Below are 20,102 nucleotides of genomic sequence, written 5' to 3' on the forward strand. Positions count from 1 at the left end.
GCGTGGGGTGATACACAAAGTCGCCTGGGTAATGGTCTCAGTGCTGAAGGTACAGGAGCGGGTACTTTACTGATAATTGGAGTTGGGTGATGGGTGTGTTTGTCATGGGAACTGTGTGAAGGATAGCCAGCTGTGGCTACAGAGAGTCGTCCAGAAGCGTGGTGTAAGCAGAGGCGCCGGGGCACCCTCATTTGTTAGCTTCCTTGCTGGGTGGCAAACCAGAGCAACCCAGGGGAATTTGTGGTGGGATGGGGGCTGGGCACTCGCTCAGCTTTTACCACCTTCTGCACGTGAGATTTTCTCCAGAAGGGCATGGTTTTTTTTTTTTTTTTTTTTTGATTCTTTTTTCAGAGCTGGGGACCGAACCCAGGGCCTTGCACTTCCTAGGCAAGCGCTCTACCACTGAGCTAAATCCCCAACCCCAAGGGCATGGTTTTTATCCCCTGGCAACCGCACTGTAAAATGTTGCCTGTCTTAATTACCATTAGATCATTAAAAGGCGACGTGAGCATCATGTTTAGATGACTATATTCGTTCCCTTGTCTCTGTTTTGATGACAAAGCCCAATTTGACTATATCAAGGTGACCCCAAGTTAGGGAAGCCATAGCATAGCTAACTGCATTGTTTCTGCACAAAAGCCGGTAGTTTCCCTTTTCAGCAACCTTCCTGAGATAAAGCTCACACGGCGCACGGCGCAGCCCGTTTGGGTGAGCTTTCTGTCACCTCCGGGATATTCCATGTCTAAACCCCACCGTTCCCTGGAGGATGCTGAAGAGCACCTGTGACAGGTGACATGCTCTTTCCGGCAGTTAGCAGAGATAGCAGCAGCCATAAATAAGCCATGGCGATTATGAGAGACGTGGAATGCTAGCGCAGGAAGCACAGTCCAGGCTCTGGGCTTTTCTGCCCTGTGCTCCCTGCCCCCCCATGAACCATTTTTGGAGGTTCTGAGAACTCTGTGTTCTCTTTTGCATATGCAAACCACCCTTCGATGTATCTAAGTCCTGCCCTGTGGAATATAGCAGGTCCAAGCTTCCCTGCCTTGTTTGAGGAAAGAATGTTCTTACAAGATGACAAAAGAATAATCCTTTATCCGCACCATCAACCCCTGGGAAAATACACTTTTGTGTTTAGGGTTGAAATAGACAATGGGGTGGGGGGTACTCAAGAGACACGAAGGAGGAAGGGAAGGAGGAAGGTATCCAGCCTACACCACTGGTGCGAATTTGACAGATAAACAAGGTTCCTTGCTTCAAAACAATGCCTGGGGCAGTCAGTTCCACCAGACCTTTAATCTCTGCACTCTGGGATCAGACAGGCTCGGATGTCTGTGAGTTCAAGGCCAATTTGGTTTAGTGAGTTCTAGGGCAGCCAGGGCTATCTAGTGAGACCTGGTCTTTAAAAACCATTCCAAGCCAATTTCCAGATCCTTACTGTCCCACCATAGGTCCTGGTGGTCAGGGGGATCCAGGCCTTCAGTGGGGCAAGCCTCTGAGCCCACCTGGTTTCGTCGGCTCACGTTCAGACGGCTGTTAGCATCACTCCGTAGGTTGGACTGGAGCGTCCTAAACTTGGAGTTGGAGGAGGAAATCTTGGGCAGTCACTGCCCCTTCCCCTCCGTCTTGTCCTGAGGTTCCCAATGGCCTGTCTCAGGGTCATTCGCCTTCTGCTTGCTCAAAGGACGGTGGAGAAGCTGCAAACAGCAGAACTCACAGGAACACAGCCCTCTGTCTGCACGTGGGAGTTTTCAGTGGCTACAGATAGACATTGTCCTCCAGCAGGCCACAGAAGTGGGTAGTGTACGAGACAGTCCTCTGACTGAATAGGAAGCCTTGTTCCTTGTGTTGGGCAGCGTTAACCCCGGTGCCTCTGTCTTCTCCTTTGTCAGTTTCTCATGGAGTGGTTCAAAACAGGCTTTGGGCTGGGGCTGTAGCTCCGTGACAAAGCACTTGATGCTGAGACCTGGGTTTCATTCCTGGTAGCACCCCTACATACTTGTGCTCACGTACGCGCGTGCACTGAGATGTGCTTAGGCAGTTCAAATTCCAGGTGCACAGCTTCTTAACCTCTGGTTTCTTAACCTCTCTTCATTTCAGCTGGTCAGTGGGAGTTGTATAGCCCTTCTCACACCTCGTGAGTATTAAATACCTCAGGCTAGTGTGCCCGATGGGCAGTGAGCGCTCACTCACTAGCATTCGCTGCTATAGTTATCAGCATTCAAGGACCTTAGGTGTGGAGCAGTTTGGGGAATAGGAGAGAGGTAACACACGTGACATTTTATTACGATGAAAAATGCCTTGCTGACGCGGGAGGGGGGCAGCAAGACTCCCTGCTGAGAGGTGACACTGTCTGCTGTACTCCACAGAGCACAGAACAGGTCACAGCGTTTTGCCGGAGTCTGCACGAGATGAGCCCCTCTGACTCGAGCCCATCCCCTCAGGATGCCACGAGCCCTCAACTGGCAACCACACGACAGCTATCGGATGCGGATAAACTGCGCAAGGTGATCTGTGAGCTCCTGGAGACCGAACGCACCTATGTGAAGGTACATCTGCCTCGGGTGTCCCCCAGCCCCCAGCCTCCCTAGCCTCCAAACCCCTCACCTCCCCGGCCTCAAGGCCTCCCCTGCCTTCTCTTCAGGAAAGAGTGAAGTGGGTCACTGCCCTGGTGTAACCTACACCAAGGTCCGATTGTGGACGCTGAGGTCTTGATTTATTTTACAGGTCTAGAATATTGACTAGGATTGGGTATCGGTTGTTATTTTACGTGTTTATATGATTGATGGTGAATATTAAGTCATCTTTCTGATTATTCTATTTTATAAGCTACTACTACATCTGGATTTAGGGTCCCGTGAGATGGCTCAGTGGGTATGAGCACTTGCTCTGCAAGCATGAGGACATGAGTTCAAATCCTCGGCACCCACACAGCTGCCCATGTCTGTAGTGTCTCCTAGGGACAGAGAAAGACGGGTCCTAAGAGCTTGCTGGCCTGGCCCTAAACCCAGTGGGCTCCAGGTTCAGTGAGAGGCCATTTCTCAAGGAAACAGGTGTACAGTGCGGGGCAGAACACTGACAACTTTGTCTGACGTCTCTGGGCACATGCTAGGTACACACACACACACACACACACACACACACACACACACTCTGAATTTAGTTTCTTTTAAAATGGAGGATTCTAGTTGATGAGAATTTGTAAGAAAACTTTGTAACTGATTATAAAGTTTCTGAGCACTCATGAAGATGATCTGATTTAAGTCTATTTTTTTTTTTCAGAGCATATTGTAAGTCTAGATGGAAGGGTCACATCTGCTTCCTGTGTGTTACTAATTGTTCTGGTCCTTCCCCCATCAACAGCAGTGCTGATCTGGTTGCTTTTTGTTTTTCTAAGACAGGGTTTCACCCCAGAGCCCAAACTGGCCCTGAATTAAAAATAATTCTGCTTCAGCCTCCCACATACTAGGATCGCAGACCTATGCTACCAGGACTGGCCGTCTGCTTTAAACTGCATATATTTTAGTCTAAACAAGGCTAAATATGATGAGTCTAGCATACTGTGACCCACAGGCCAGAGCCAATCTTGCTGCCTGTTTTTGCAAATAAAGTTTTATTGGGGCACAGTCCTGTCCATTTTGTATGTAGCTGCTTAGCTGCCCTCAGAGTACAACGTGAGTTTAAGAATTGATTTCAGAAGTGCCATGGGGTCTGCAGAGTCTGTGGTACTTGTAGAAGAAGCCTGCTTCTTCCTGTGGTAGTGGGCTTTCAGCATGGGCTCCTCAGAACACAGTTTGTCTTTTCATAGATTCCTCGAAGACTTTAGGTTTGCTAACGAAGTGTGCTTCCAACTTGTAGGACTTAAACTGCCTCATGGAGAGATACCTGAAGCCCCTTCAGAAGGAGACCTTTCTCACCCAGGATGAGGTATGGTGGGGCTGCCTCGATCTTGTGAGGGGCACACTGCTGTTGAGTTGCTGGTGAAGAATGGGAGGTTGGAGCACTTCTATATGGGGCGCATCTTTAATCCATTTAGTCATAGCAGGTCAAACGCAGCTTGTTAAATCTTGGTGTACACTTGGGACAAGAGGGACTGCCCCATTCTCTAATAGTAGACTCCTTAGTACTCAGAAATGGTGTAGTCCGGCCCAAATAAAGTTGGTGAGCCCTCGTGTAATGTGGGGTAGATTAAGTTCTTTTTTATTTTCTAGCTCGATGTACTCTTTGGAAATTTAACCGAAATGGTGGAGTTTCAAGTTGAGTTCCTTAAAACTCTAGAAGATGGAGTAAGACTGGTCCCTGACTTGGAAAAGCTTGAGAAGGTTGACCAGTTCAAGGTAAGCCCCATCCCAAGCTGCTTAAAGCTGCCCCTCTGTGCTGCTGCTGGCTACCTTGTGGGTCAGGGTGAAGCCTGGCACTGTGCTGCAGGCAGAGTTCTGATCTTCCAGAGCTCAGAGCACCCAGAACCCTGTAGGACGTCCCAGTGGGAGGCGTGCTGAGGGAGGGTGGGGGTGGGGAAGGACCCAGCTGTTGGCTTGATGCTGTTGGCTTGTTTACATTTTTTTAGCCATCAGTGTCTCCTTCGGAAGCAGCATGGAGCTGAAGGTTACGTTAGCTAGTAACAAAATTAAATTAGCCCCTTGGGTCTCAGTAAAATGAATCCACCCTGTTCTGAGGAACCATGATGGACATACTAATCCCTGTCCAGAGGCACAGCGACCTCATGGTCCTAGTGAGAATTGTTACTAGCACCAGAGGAAGGGTTACTCCCCCGTGGCTCATTTCCTATTCCCTGGAAGGAATTTTCTGTTCCAAATTTCAAATCAACAAAACTCATCGATGTGTGTACTGACTTACATGTCACCCACTGTGCTCTTAAAACCAGGGTCATCTGTGATGTAATTGACAAAGCACTGCCCTTATTTAAAGTATAGGATCTGAGAAAGTATGTATCTGAGTGTATACACACATACATACACACTCATACACAAGCACATACATACACAAACGAACATATAGGCATAGACACATACATGTGCACACATGCAATCCCGAATGCCCATGAAGCCATCACTGTAGTCAGGACAATGACATAATCTCTGAAGGTCAGTTCCTGTCACTTGTGATTTCCTGCCCCTGCCTCGCACCCGCAGGCAGCCATGCCCTGCTTCCTGATAACGTGGGCATGTTCACATCTGGCCGATGGGACTTCCTCTTGGGAATGTGCAGCGCCTGCTAGGCTGTGGGGCCTTCAGAAGTCCGGCAGGTGAGCTGCACTGGGCAGCTGCAGTGTGGGAATCTCCCCCCCCACCGTGTGCCCCTCGTCCAAGAAGCTTTTATCAGGCTACTTTCTGGTAAACACTTAGTAGCCGTTACTGTAAACAAAGGAGTGCTGTTTTGGGGTCCTTCCCAGCTTCCTGTTTAATCTGTGATTATGACTGGGCTGGCCACATCTCACATAGTCCTGCAGCCATGGCCCTTTGGAAGTAGTGGAACTGAACATGGAGGAGGAGATTTCAGGACTCTGGGTGCTGTGGAGCCTGTTAAGTGTGGTCTGAAGTACACATCCCCTTTACTAGACCGACCGACCCTCCTCCACACCGTGTGGTGGATAAACTGCGTATCTGGGAGCCCAGGGTACCATTCGCATCTGAGGTCTTAAGCCCTTGCTTGGAATTCATTCTTAGAAATTATTTATCATTATTATTGGTGTCACAGTGAGCACTTAGCAGGCCAGTCGGCTCTCCCCTTCCACGGGTTCCAGGGATAGAAGTCCCCAGGTGTTCGTAGCAGGTAATCTTAACTGCCACGTCAGTCCTGTGTTGTAATTCTAAGCCTAAATGAAGAAAGCCTCTCCTGAGCCTGAGCAAGACCAGGCCCTCGTGGACGTCTGGAAGATGTTTGTCTGAGGCTAGGTCTTCATTCATAAGTCATGTGGGTGGGATGAAAAGCCACACACCACGTGTGCCTGTCCTAACAAGGAAGGCCCGTTCCAGGGTGATGCCTCGGGGCAGTGTGTCCAAGCTGAGGAGACGACACCTGCTTTCCTCACTCAAACGACATTGTCATTCCTTAGGTTCTTATCTGCTCCCTGGGAGAGATGGGGAGGGCCTTTGGGGAAGGTGGAGGTGGTAACCAGGGAAATGTCTCTTCGGATTTGAGGTGTAAGCCTCTCCTGCATTTATCTGGTTTGTCCCTTCCGTCTCCCCATACGTATGGGGCTCACGGGGGGAAGTCAGGACGTTTCCGCCTTCCCAAAAGTCTGTAATTTTCTCATCAGCATTCAAACATCAGATGGGTCATTCAATACCGAGAAGACAAAAATCCAGCATCAATAGAATTCTTTTTAAACCGAAATACTTTCTCCACAACCAATTTCAGGATATCAGTGAACAAAGAAAGATTTTGACAGGCACAGAGACTCGGGTTGGTGCCGAGAAAGACCTCGGTGATCTCCCTGCCCTTGCCTGGTCTACATGAGGAGGGACACGAACCCATTGCATGTTCTCTCTTTGATCTAGAAAGTGCTGTTCTCTCTGGGGGGATCCTTCCTGTACTACGCGGACCGCTTCAAGCTCTACAGTGCCTTCTGTGCGAGCCACACAAAAGTCCCCAAGGTCCTGGTGAAAGGTAAGGCAGGATCCATCCAGTGATCTGGACAAGTGTGCTGGTTGCCAATTCACATTTGTGTGGGTGGCTGGGGTGGACGGCTCTCGAGAGATCTGAGAGGCACCGGTGTGCAAGGCTGACTTCCCCGTATGCCACGGTATTGGTTTTGAGGAGATAAGACGTATTACTGTCTCGAAGTCATCATTTATCCATTTCCTTGCACTGAGAGTTTTGGCTAAGCCATCTTGGGACCTATTCAGCCCCAGTCTTCCTGCAGTGATGGGCAACGCCCCCTTGACCCTTCCTTCTCATCAGTTTCTGTCGCAACCCACCGTGCTTCACGAAAGGCCCTCTTTCCTGAGCTTGTTTCCAGGGGTAGGTGTGTGACTACCGAAGGTAACAGTTATTCGGGAAAACTGCTCTCACTGCGGTCTGTCATTCTCGCTCAGCCCAAAGTGTAGTTTTTATGTTGGGGAGTTCTCTTACTGCCCCTCCACTTCCTTCCCTCTCTCCCCCTCCCCCTTCCTTTCCATTCTCCCCACTCTTTCTCCTTCCTGCCCGCCTCCATTCTCTCCTTCCCTCTCCCATCCCTTCCCCATCCCCTCTCCTTGAGAATCAACCCTTGAAGACATTATGCATGCAAGGCAGACACTGCCACAGAGCTGCAACCCCAGCCCGAACAACACTTAGCTTGGAGGTTTGGAAAAAAAATACAGCCTTTCTGCAGCCCCCACAGTTCATCGTGTGGCAGTTGTCGACGTTCTAAAGCCGACAGCTCAGAAATAAGAGAGGACAGGATGGGTTGGTAGGAAGAGGACGGTTAGCAGGCAGATAGTGCAAAGTAATAAATGTCAACACACAGTGACGAGAACATTTACGATGGGTATTCTGATCGCTCCCACCGATCGTCCTGTACGTACGTGTAAACACAGCACAGCCTGCCTACCGCATGGCTATGTGTGGTTACTGCAGATCCCTTTTAAAACCTGCGTCTGGTCCCTCGTGGCAGCACACATCTGTCTGTAATGCCAGTGAACTGAGGCACCAGCTAGGTCTTGAGTTCAAGACCAGCCTGGAATCCGCTGCAGTTTATTCAGAAGATTTCCAGAAGCCAGTGTAATGCCTGCCATGCTTGAGTCGGCCTCTGCTGCAGACACAGGAAGTGCTTTGATGGAATCAGTGTACGTGTGGCTTCAAGGGATCCCTGGAATCCAGGGCGCTTTACCTCCTTGCTCTGTGGCACCAAGAAAGCATCTGCTCACCGCGTCCTGGGGTGAATGATTTCCATGCGCTGTGTTTATGTTCGCTACCCAAGAGAACCAGCTTCACGTCATTTAAAATAATTTTAGGAAATGCTAGGATAATTCAGGTCTCTGGGTAACAAAAGGCCCTACCGTGGACACTGTGAGGCGTTCTAGGAGTGCCAATCTGTGCAGCAGGTCCGCAGACGCTCCCTGTCATGTGGTCTGATCTTACTCCATTTTCACATGTCCTGTGTTGGCTGCGCGCGTGCGTGCATGTGTGTGCCTGTGTATGTGTGTGTGTGCGCCTGTGTGTGCGTGTGTGCCTGTGTGTGTGTGTCTGCCTGTGTGTGCATGTGCCCGTGTGTGTGTGTGTGTGTGCCTGTGTGTGTGTGCCTGTGTATGCCTGTACGTGCGTGTGCCCGTGTATGTGTGTGTGTGTGCGTGTGCCTGTGTGTGTGTGAGTGTGTGCCTCTGTGTGAGTGTGTGTGTGCCTGTGTGTGTGTGTGTGTGTGCCTGTGTGTGCATGTGCCTGTGTGTGTGTGTGTGTGTGCCTGTGTGTGCATATGCCTGTGTGTGTGTGTGTGTGCCTGTGTGTGCATGTGCCTGTGTGTGTGTGTATGTGTGTGTGTGTATGTGCGTGCGTATGTGTGTGTGCGTGTGTGTGCCTGTGTGTGTGTGCCTGTGTGTGTGTGCGTGTGTGTGTGCCTGTGTGTGTGCCTGTGTGTGTGTGTGCGTGTGTGTGTGTGCCTGTGCGTGTGTGTGCCTGTGTGTGTATGCCTGTGCCTGTGTATGTGTGTGAGTGTGTGTGTGTGTATGCGTGTGCCTGTGCATGTGGTTCTTCTAAAGCCTTTATTGATTGCTAATCATTATCAGAATGCCGGAATAGCCATTATTTGAGCTTTGCTCTGTAAGTGAGGTTACACATGCATTACCATTCTTCATACAGTTGGTATTTTTTTTAATCATTCAGTTAGATTAAATTTTGACGGTGTGGACTTTTTTTTCTTAATTCACTAATTATTTTCTTGCATCTGAAAAATATACCATCACTACAAATTGTCCCATAAAAACAGTAGGCACGACCTACATTTTTCTACTTGAAGCTGTGGGGGTTGTTATTCTTTTTCTTTTCTTTTCTTTTTTGAGACCCAGAGCTTGTTTCTATGATTCTTAGCAGACTGACTGGGGAGGATGGGAGAACTGCATGTGTTCACGTGAAGACTACATGTGTTCATGGGAGGACTGCACATGTTCTGGGAGGCCCACTCCTCCCTCATAGGAAATGCACTTCATGACTTAGTGACCAACAGCTTTATAGCTGCACTTGAGAGCCATGGTGTGCTTTTCAGGAAGGAGAGTCCTAGGCCCTCTTTGAACATAATCAGATATTAGAAACCAGCTTTCTCATGGGACAGCTCTCAAGCTAGCCCAGCCACCCTGGCATGTGTAGGCCAGCGGCACGCTGTCCTTTTGCTTCAGGAATTTTTCTGAAAAGAGAATTGTGAGCTGAACCTACAGAATCTGATTCTCCCTCTCCTTCCTTCCCCCTTCCTCCCTCCCCCTCCCCCCTTTTTACTCTTCTTCCTCTTCTCCTTTTGAGACAGGGTCTCACTTTGTAGCCCCATCTAACCTGGAACTTGCCGTGTAGACCAGACTGACCATGAACTCACAGAGACATAAGGCGCTCTTGATTCTTCCTAATAGGATTTCGAAGGGCTCAGAAGTTGTGGCCTTGCGGGCCTTTTTTTCCTTAGGGCTGATGTTTTTCTTGCTGGCTAAAGGCAGAAGACTCACCCTCTCATGACACCCTTACACAGTCTTATGTAATTAACCAGGGCAGCGATCGCTTTTAAAAAATGAGCGAATAGCCACTGCCCTTTAAGAAACTACTCATTTATTCAAGAACAGTCAGGTTCCTCTGACAGACTGGGGGGTATTCTGAAGAATCTAGGTCTGTGGAGGGCTGTATCTAACTTCTGATGGACAAGCAGAATCCTGATGAATTCTAAGGTCCTGAGCATAAAGAGGGAGTTTGTTCCGGCAGGAATGATTCTTGTGTACCGATCTGTTCAAAGACCGCAACTCAAAAGCAAAAGAACCATGCAAGGGAGGGTGTGGAGGAGGGGCTTGCTCACAGGCCTACAGTGGGGCAGCCTCCCTGCCAGAACAGTGATGCGTTCACCAGCCTGGATGGAGTTGTAGATGTCCACTGTGAAGTTACAAACCACCCCTCCCATCCCACATATTTTGCCTCCCTCTGCATCTGGAAGCTGTTTAGCCATTCCCCCATCATCCTGGTAGGTTTCCCTCTCTACGGTTCCCCTGGGCCACCTGCCGTTCCAGCTGGGACACAGATGACTGTGAGACTGGCAAAAGGTGCTTCCCAGAGCTCAGTTGGAGCCATTCCCAGCATCCAGATGCTAACAGCTGGTAGGCTGCAGAGCTGACAGATGGAGATGCTATGATTATTCAGGTGTGGTGGGACTGGTAGATCAGAGGATATCTATAGTTTGTCATTCATGGGTCCCAGGAGAAGGAGGCAGCCATGCAGTGTCCCTTGGGGAAAGCACTGGGATTGTTTAGGACACAGAGGAATAGAAAGAACGCCAGCTTGAATAACTTCAGTAGGCTCTGGGCCCTGGCAGATTCTGAGCGATGTGACATCTGCCCCAGAGGTGATGAGGGTAGCGGTTGGGGACCTGGAGCGTCAGGGCCTCCTAGAACTGACAGGTGTGAGAGAGATGCTCTCTGAATTGATTCTTTCAGGCAAATCATGTGCTCTGTTCAGGAGCTGGCTAGGCCTTCGAAGAGCCATCTCCCCAAGGACAATAAGAGTCAAATGTCAGAACGGAAAGACATGCTCAATATGAGGAGGGTGAACAAAATCCTTTAATTAGTCTTGGCCCTCATCAATCACATGTGACTGACAAGTCCATCCCATGTGTGCCCCAGCAGAGACTTCTTGGGCTCCCCAGAGCCTGCTGTGCCCAGTCCTATAAAAAGAAGCCTTGAAATTAGATGGAGTGTGCCACCCTCATGGCCTGTGTTCTTCCCTTCCAGCCAAGACGGACACAGCCTTCAAGGCATTCCTAGATGCCCAGAACCCGAGGCAGCAGCACTCATCCACACTAGAGTCTTACCTCATCAAGCCCATCCAGAGGGTCCTCAAGTACCCGCTTCTGCTCAGGGAGCTGTTTGCGCTGACCGACGCGGAGAGTGAGGAGCACTACCACCTAGATGGTGAGCATACGTTACACCCAGACACATGCATGCACACACATACACGCACGTGCACACACATGTGCACACGCACTCACATACACATGTATACACACATGCATGCACACAATGTACACACTCACAGACATGCACACACACACACACACTTACACACACACACACACACACACTTACACACACACACACTTACACACACACACCTACAGCACTGTCCCAGCCTAGCCTCTGTACAGTTCCTTCTCAATGCCTATGTTCTTCTAGTGGCCATCAAGACTATGAACAAGGTTGCCAGTCACATCAATGAGATGCAGAAGATCCACGAAGAATTTGGTGCTGTGTTCGACCAGCTGATTGCTGAGCAGACGGGAGAGAAGAAAGAGGTGAGGAGTGTTGTCATCCCCACTCCCTCACCCCCAGAAGCATGATGCTCTTTTTTTTTTTTTTGAGGTGTAATTGTTTTCATTGGCTGGTGTTGTACAACAACACTTTTCCTCAGGATATACAACACAAATACCTCACCTCAAAAAAGGGCCCCCATGATAGACCACAGTACAGATAGCACCAAAGTCTAGTTTGGTAAACCAGTGAGTTTACTGGGGTCACTTACAGGGGTGGGGGTGAGGGGTTACTCATAGGAGCAGAAATAACTCAGACTGCTGCATCACCAAAGCCCACCCAGTGTGGTGACAGCTCACAAAAGCTGGGAACCTGAAGCACACTCACAGCCTGCAGGTGGCTCAACAGGTTGGATAGTGTCCTTTCCAAGTGACTCAGTTGATCTAAACCTCTTCAGGCAGCTCAGCTGGTTTCTACTTCTTCCAGAAAGCTGGTGTAGTCTGACACTATTCATTGCATCCTGACTTGGCTGAGAGTGAATCTTAGCTCTTTTTTTTTTCTTTGGCTTACTTTGGGAGGAGGGTGCAGTGAATCCTGTCAGTTTCAGGGACTTCCTGAAGCTGTTTTGAGTTATTTAACTTCTGTCTTGAAGAGCTTCCTTGGAGATGGAATACTTCAATCTTGAGGAAACTGCTATACAACAGGACTCTTATCTTTGAAGTCCACCTGTCATAGTTTCTTTTCCTGTTGCTTTGAGGGAATACTCAGACCACAGCACCTAAAAGGGGGCTTATGTTGGCTCACAGTGCAGGGTAAAGTCTGCCATGATAGGGGAGTTGCAGTTACAGATGCTGGTCACACTGTGTTGTAAGTCAGTGAGCATTACTCACATGCTGGTGGTCAGCTCACCTTGCCTGTTTTCCAGTACAGATCTCTGCCCATGGTTAAGATGAACCTTCCCACCCCTTATAAGCATTCTCTGAGGCCAGCCTTAACCTAGACAGTTCTTCACCGGGCTCCCTCAGGTGTGCCTCCTGGACATCGAATTGACAGGTACAAGGCTACACATGAATCTTCACTTTTACCTGAGCTGTTTCTTTGTAAACATGCGTCTGATGATCTGCTCTTGACCTTTGGGGTCCCTGGTTTTCATTTGTACTGCATGAGGATACGAATACCCTTACCCAGCATGGGCTGTTTCTATGAATCGAAGTGTGAATCTGAGTCTCCAGGTTAAGATATCTAGTATTCATCAAATACCAGCCACATAGCTGGTACTTCATAAGTGATTGTTCAGGGCATGTTGGTTCCAGTGACAACAATTCGTACTGTACCCAAAACACTGCTTAAAAGCAGCAGTCACAGCTAGGCAAAGGTGGTGCACACCTTTAATCCAGCACTTGGGAGGCAGAGAACTCTGTGAGTTCGAGGCCAGCCTAGTCTGTCTACAGAGTGAGTACCAGGACAGCCAGGGATACAGAGAAACCCTGTCTCAAAAACCAAACCAAACCAAAGACACAGCCACACACACCCAAGAAAGGCTAAGAGTGCGTGAAGACTCGTGCCTGTGTTGAAAATAATGTTGGCGATCCTGAGGTGAATTGTAAGGATGGGATTTTACCTGCAGCCCTCCATGTCTGGATGCTCCTAGGTTGGTCTGGAGAATATTCCACCTGAGGGAGGAGAGGTGGGCGTGCTTCTACAGTGATCAGTAGGGCGAGAGGAACGCTGGAGAAGTTTGCTTGCTGACTCTGCAGAATGCTCCGCCCTCACAGATACAAAGGGCTACTACCCAAGTCTTTGGTTCTTTTAATGACATAGTTTAAATCCGTGCCTTTGTGGGGTGTGGATGTGGATACCAGTGTTTGGAGGTCAGAGATCAGCTTGCCAGGATCTATTCTCCCCTTCCACTGGCTTGTGCCTTCAGCCACTGAGCCATCCTTCCAGCCCCAGGCCAATCTTCAAGTCAGTGAAATAGGACAGGTCTTCAGACTGTCAGAAAGATACCATTTAGAAGGCGGTGAAGGGAAGGCAGGATAGTTGTGGAAAAATGATGCCCGAGAACACCTAAGCCCTGGAATTTATACACACACAGTAGAGAGCCCTCGGGGCAAGCTGTGACTGGAGACAAACTGAGTTTTCTGCAGTTGGAGGACTGTAGTGAAGGCCACTTTTAGCTTAGACATAATTTGCATAACTGCCACCCTCACCTCACGGACTTGGGATGGCTTCAGAGCCCCCTGCAGCACTAGGACCTGAGGTCCTGGGGAGGTGAACCTTCCCAACTGTGTGACAGGCCAGTAGGACACAAGAGTGTCCTGAGCCCAGAGGCAGTAATTTTATGTATCAGGGTTTAGGAAAGACAAATGCTATCGCTCTGGAATATGTATTTACTCTGGGAAGACATTTGTAATAATAATTCTAAAATCTCCCTAAAAAAAAGTTAAGACAAAAACTCTATAGTCTCAGAGCACGACTGGCATGGCTAGCCAGCTCAGTGCTGGGGGCTCCCAACGCTCTCGATTCGACAAGAATAAAACCCCCGGGGAGAGCCAGCCTCGGCGGGCATGGCAAGGTCACTTAAGTGTCCACTACCATTGCGGCAATGTGTGGGAGAGTGACAGGGGGGTACCCAGGTTCTCTTCTCAGCCTCATGGGGTTGATTCTTGATCCAAGTTGTTTCCCTTTTATGGGCAGCATCCAGTAAAAGCCTAGACTGAGGTATGAGCAGTTAGTAAGCAGTTAGGAATATTGGTCGTGGCTGAAGATTTCTGCTAACATAGCTGCATCCTAGGGAGACAGGTCACCCGCATCCTGTCCTGCAGCCACCTTCCCTTGGGATGTGACTGAAGAGAAATACGCTCACGGAAGACAAAGCCGCTAGGCAGATATTTTAACGATAAACCTGGACCTTCGGTTCTCCCGCACCTCCCCTGTTGTACCTTGTGGAACTTATCTGGAGCCCAGAGAATGCTACTTTTGCCCAGCAAATTAGAAGCAGCCAGGGGGGCCTCCTGAGAATTAATTATGTGTGTACTCTTCCCCGGAGGAATGTGGGGAACGATGGTGGAGACAGTTGCCTGAGCTGCAGATGTCCTGCGGGTTTGCCCAATGTGTGTTACTTAACATCTATAAGTGAATATTGACATGAATACTTAATATTTCTACCCCTGGTAATGATATGCCCTAGGGATAATTACCGTAATTATTGTAACCCCCACCAAAGGGGGCAAGACCTCTCCTCTCTTCAGTCCCGAGAGCTAATCCCCATTGCAGCGGCTGGTCTCCGTGAAGCTGCACGATGTTGAGGGGGCTGCCAGGTTGTCACCGTGCATGAACGCAGTAGGAACACCTTGAGGCCATACGCGACAGCAGGAGCCATCCGTCCTTCAGAAATGAGATCTCAAGTTTTCTAGGGTCCGAAACATTGCCTCAAGGAAGAGGGAATTGGACTTAGCTTTTGCAGACCCAAAGAATTGAGTGATCGGCCGGCGGCTGCTGAAGAGGCGTATCTGTGGAACTTACAACGCAGGAAAGATCATGGAGTCCTGGGACAGGTTTACATAGACCCCAGGTGATTCCCTTACCATAATCATTGCAGAGGGCACCCCACAGCAGGGGAAGGGGGTGCTAGTTTTTAAAACGTGACACAAATAGAATTATTAGGGAAGAGGAGGTTCAGTTGATAAAATGTCCCTGGCAGATTGCCTGTAGGGAAATCTGAGCGCGTTCTCTCGATTAATCGTTGATCTGACAGGGTTCAGTTCTTAGCAGAGTTGTACTTACCGTTCCTGGGTGGGTGGTCCTGAGTTCTGTAAGAGAACAGACTGGACAAGCCATACATACGCAGCATCCCCCATGGCCTCTGCTTCAGTTCCTGCCTTCGGGTCCCTGTCTGATGTTCTCTCCAAACTCCTTTTCATCATAACTGGTCACTTACCACACTCGGTGGCCATGCCTCTGCCGTTGGACATGACAACAAAACTAGGGTGAGGTTTTTCCTTCTTCACAGTCTCCTGGGTAGCTGAGCTATGATTTTTCTCCCTCAGTTGAAATGTTTTGCCTTTTGAATGGGCAAGAAGCACATCGCCTTTTTATATCTGAATTGGTAGCATCACTGTTCACGGACTCTGGATCCATTATTGAATAAACCGATTGCGCCACTGATATCCAAGATGGCTGTTAACTGGCAAACGGGCAAGGGGCAAATACGGTTTGAGTGCTCTGGACCCCAGGATAGTTCAAGTCTTAGGAAGGATGGACAGGGATGGTCTGCATCTCGTCACGGTATTTGGAATGGTTTGCAGTTTTAAAGTGTATGACCGTCTCTTTGTGGGGACTTCTCATTGAGTGTTCATCGACCGTTGACCCCTGGCAACTGAAAGAACCACGGTGCTGTCAGCGGCAAACACAAGGCTACCGTCGGCCTCTTTGGTTCTTTGTGCCTGTGAAGGTCCAAAACTAAACCCCTTGTCTGAGTCTGTTTAGCACTTGATCTGGAGGAGAGCCCGATTGGAGTCTGGCCACACGGTCTCTGAGGAGGTCACTGTCCATTCCACTGTGGCAAGAAATCTCCGGATTTCTGGTTTGGCTTCTCCGATTCTAAAGTGAAGCAAGGTCTTCTTTAAAAGGAGAGCTGGAGCCCTGGGTTCAGTCCCCAGCTCCGAAAAAAAGAAAAAGAAAAAAAAAAAAAAGGAGAGCTGGATCATTCTACTCCTCGCTAAACACCGAGCTCACTTGTGTGACGCTCTGGGTGTCCCGGGGAGCGTTTGTCATTGGCCACCATCAGTTTCTCCTTAAGAAATTGTCTTCACTGAATATAAAAGTTGGTTTTATAAACTGGACTTCACAGATCACCCTGGGAACCCTGTCTTACCCCCCTTTGTCATCTCGTTCCTGCCGTTTTGATAGACAAACATAGAATGAAGGAAAAGTTAGAACTTTTTTTTTTTAATACCCATATGGTTTTTGGTCATCTACAAGATTCCTGAGACGTGTCATATGAATTAACAGATTTTTTCATTAAAATTTCATATTATTTCTGGGTCAAACAAGGCAAATGAAATGACATTACTTGGCATTCTTAGGTATTATATTTACAGCTCAAGTGGGGCCAGTGTTCACCGACAGTAAAGCGTGTCTTTAAAATGCGGTGCGTCCTCTTCTTCATGTATGAATGAATGAATGCCATGTGGGGTGTTTCTAAACTTAAAGTGAGATTGTATCCTGGTAAACCCATGTTCAGGTAGAAATGTCTAAATCAAAAAATATATTTAATTACTGAACACACTCACTGCAAGTTAAAACATTAGCTAAAACTATGGTAAGCCCAAGCCATCTGTCTTTGCACACGACATGAAACTTTGATTCACACACACACACACACACACACACACACACACACACACACACACACACACACACACACTGTAGAATTGCCAGATAAAGCTATTTAGTGTATTTAACTGCATACTGAACAAGGGTCTTTAGGAGCAAATATTTTCATGAACTATATTTGACAGCGCCCTCCGTATTTTAAAGCCGCGTTGAAAACTGCCTATGGACCACACCGTGAGTAAGCCTCCCCCCTCTGATTTGCAGGTCGGATCTGAGCATGGGTGACCTGCTGTTGCACACCAGTGTCATCTGGCTGAACCCACCCGCCTCGCTGGGAAAGTGGAAGAAGGAGCCGGAACTGGCAGCCTTCGGTATGTGTCAGAAGACGGTGCCCGGGATGGGAAACAGCTCACTTGGTTTTCCAAACAAGAATACTCCCTTTCCAAGAGATGTTTTATTGTGACGAAGCTAATTATAGCCTGCTGCTCCAGCCACCGATTTCTTCCAAGTAACTACAAATGAATATAAATTAAACCACCTCGCTAACCGGCTTCAGCGTGGTAGCCATCAGCTGCATGTGTGCACACACAGGCGGGGAAGCGATTTTTTTTCACATCTTATTTTAACCGACATTTTTAACTGCTCGCCCGTCCATGTGCCCTTACAACATAATGACCCGATAGTAAATGAAGAAAAACCAGATGGAAATCAAGAGTAAACTTGTTTCTGAGAGCTCAGACCCTGCCTCTTCACTTCTCCCCTAGTGCTGCACTGCTCTATGTAATGCCAAGACTCAGGAGGCCGCTCCTCGGCTGGACCACTGTCCTGACTGGTGTCTCCCTGGGTTATAAGGGAGATCTCAACCCTGTTATTCATTCTAGTGGAGGTGGACACGTTGGTCGTTTAATTTGATAAGCTGTTTCAGGGAGGCGCAGGTGGAGGTCACGTAGGAGAATCACGCTCAAGTTTTTTTTTTTTTTTTCCGGAGCTGGGGACCGAACCCAGGGCCTTGTGCTTGCTAGGCAAGCGCTCTACCACTGAGCTAAGTCCCCAACCCCCACGCTCAAGTTTTTTGAGGGAGAAAACCTAAGCCAGGATACTGGGAAACATACCTAGCTTGGGAAGTGCATGCAGCTTGTGGCCTGCAGTGTGGGTGTGAATGTGTCCTCTCACAGGACTGCTCCTGAGCGTGACGTGGTTGGTTAGCAGCCCCTGCTGCTGTCTTAGGGTGTGTTTTGTCCCTAGCCTAGAAGGCTCAGGCTGGGAAACCTAACTGGTGCGCCCTCCCACCTGACCTGACGTTTTGGCTCGGGAGGGGCCGTGCTTACTGCTTTTTTTTTTTTCCACTGAATGTTCTTCCTTTCCATGATGTAATTCCCGTAATATTCCAACCAGTGTTACATACAGATGTTTATGGGCCCCTCCCACTTAGAGCCACCGAACTCTCACTAAGGAATTAGGCCAAAAAGGTGAATTTTATATCCTGAATTGTGAATACAGTGTGTATTTAGTATATAGTTTAGATATAGAGACAGTGAGACAGGGGGATTAATGAATGGAAATCACTTCAGCGATTATTAATCATTTGTACCAAGTAGTCCTACGGTTAGCACTGCTAAGTTTAAACCTTAAAACTGTAAAGCTAAAATACCCTTGATCTTTCCCCCCCTTTGGCTGTTTCTATTTATTTAGGCTTTTTCTACTTAGTTTAAAGGTGGAAACCTTTTCCCAGTGGGCTTTGACTTTCAGATGTGGTAACTAAGGTCAAGGTGGCTGGGCGTCCACGGCCTGGGGTTTGCCTGCTCCCTTAACTGTGGCAGCACTGCCGAGAGTTACCACAGTCAAGTGGGGCAGCCTGTGCACTTCGTGCCTTAACGGCCCCTCCTGTCTCTCACTTGCAGTCTTCAAAACTGCCGTGGTCCTTGTGTATAAAGACGGTTCCAAGCAGAAGAAGAAGCTCGTAAGTGTCCTCCCTTCCTCCCGGAGTTTCCAAGTGTCCCTGTTCTACCCTCATAAGCCAAAGCCTCCGGTTTCCCCTAAGCCCTCAGGGGGGGACCCAGGTCTGCTTCCTTCCTTCAGATGCGTGTGGAGCACGTGAGCGGATAGGTACAGAGCCTCCCTGTGGCCTAACTCCTTTTGCCTTTCTCTCTTGTGCTCCTTCTTGTGTGAGGTTTATTTTCTCTTGTCTCTTTCCTGGCTCTCTCCTCTGCATTTAATTAACAAGACTACTTACACAGCATCCCAGGGAAAGCAAGAGTATATGATGTTCCTGTAGCTTGCTCTGAGATCCCGAATCTGCCACAGATGTGGAAAGTGTGGGGAGCCGGTCCTGGCAGATGACCTTGCCCTTGAAACACGGACTGCTTCTCCCCGCAGGTTGGCTCTCACAGGCTGTCAATCTACGAGGAGTGGGACCCTTTCCGGTTTCGCCACATGATCCCTACCGAAGCTTTGCAAGTCCGAGCTTTGCCCAGTGCAGGTGAGCACTGCCACGTGCCAGCCTTCCGTTCCTTGTCTTCATCCTCGTCCTCGTCCTCGTCCTCGCCCTCCTCCTCCTCCTGGTCCTCGTCCTCCCCTCCTCCGTCATTAGAGTGCATGTACGTTTGTATATGCGTTCATGTGTCATGTCACTTCCTGAGGAGGTAAAAGGACAGCTTGCAGCAGTTGCTCCTCCCCCATCATGCAGGTCTCAGAGTTCACACTTAGGTCACCAGGATAAGTCATCTCTCTGGGCCTGGGTTCCCATTTCTTATCCGTGTGTTTATGTATATTCGTTCCTGGTCTGCCCTCCCTTCTTTTATCTTCTATGCTTAAGAAACTCTTCCCTCCGTCTCCATTTTCTCACACACACACACACACACACACACACACACACACACACACACACACACACGCACGCACACACGCACACACATGCACACATGCACACACATGCACACACATACATATAAACTCCATATATATATAATTTTTAAAGATTTATTTTTAATTCGCAAGTGTTCTGCTTGCATGCGTGTGTGTGCACCATCTGTATGCCTGGCGGTGCCTGAGACGTTGAGAAGAAGGCATTGGGTATTTTGAAACTGAAGTTAAAGATGGTTGCGAACCACCATATGTGTGCCGGGCCCCCTGCAAGAGCAACATCTTAACTGCTGAGCCTTTTCTGGGTCCTTTTATTCCTTCTTTAAGACCTTACTTCAGTAGATTTTGACCATGTTCACTCTCCCCCAACTCTTCCCAGATCTTCCCCCACCACCCCTTCCCGACCTCCGTACTTTCTCTTCTTAAACAGCAACCACGACCAACTTATACTGCCTCTACTCAAGGGCGTGGGGCCAT

At 48.8% G+C, this 20,102-nt stretch overlaps 1 protein-coding gene across 2 annotated transcripts in view; it reads left to right on the forward strand.

The window, feature by feature from the left end:
• The window catches only part of Tiam1 (TIAM Rac1 associated GEF 1), a 182,523-nt gene that overhangs the window by 152,160 nt on the left and 10,261 nt on the right, over positions 1-20,102 (forward strand). For both annotated transcript variants that reach the window (XM_032900461.1, XM_032900462.1), the window contains 10 exons: positions 2,367-2,546; positions 3,856-3,924; positions 4,209-4,334; positions 6,519-6,627; positions 10,911-11,090; positions 11,352-11,470; positions 11,538-11,539; positions 17,028-17,134; positions 18,665-18,723; positions 19,140-19,242. In XM_032900461.1, coding sequence (XP_032756352.1) covers positions 2,367-2,546; positions 3,856-3,924; positions 4,209-4,334; positions 6,519-6,627; positions 10,911-11,090; positions 11,352-11,470; positions 11,538-11,539; positions 17,028-17,134; positions 18,665-18,723; positions 19,140-19,242 — 1,054 coding nt within the window. The remainder of the gene's footprint in view (positions 1-2,366; positions 2,547-3,855; positions 3,925-4,208; positions 4,335-6,518; positions 6,628-10,910; positions 11,091-11,351; positions 11,471-11,537; positions 11,540-17,027; positions 17,135-18,664; positions 18,724-19,139; positions 19,243-20,102) is intronic.

The sequence above is a fragment of the Rattus rattus genome, chromosome 4 (assembly GCF_011064425.1).
Source record: "Rattus rattus isolate New Zealand chromosome 4, Rrattus_CSIRO_v1, whole genome shotgun sequence".
NCBI lineage: Eukaryota > Metazoa > Chordata > Mammalia > Rodentia > Muridae > Rattus > Rattus rattus.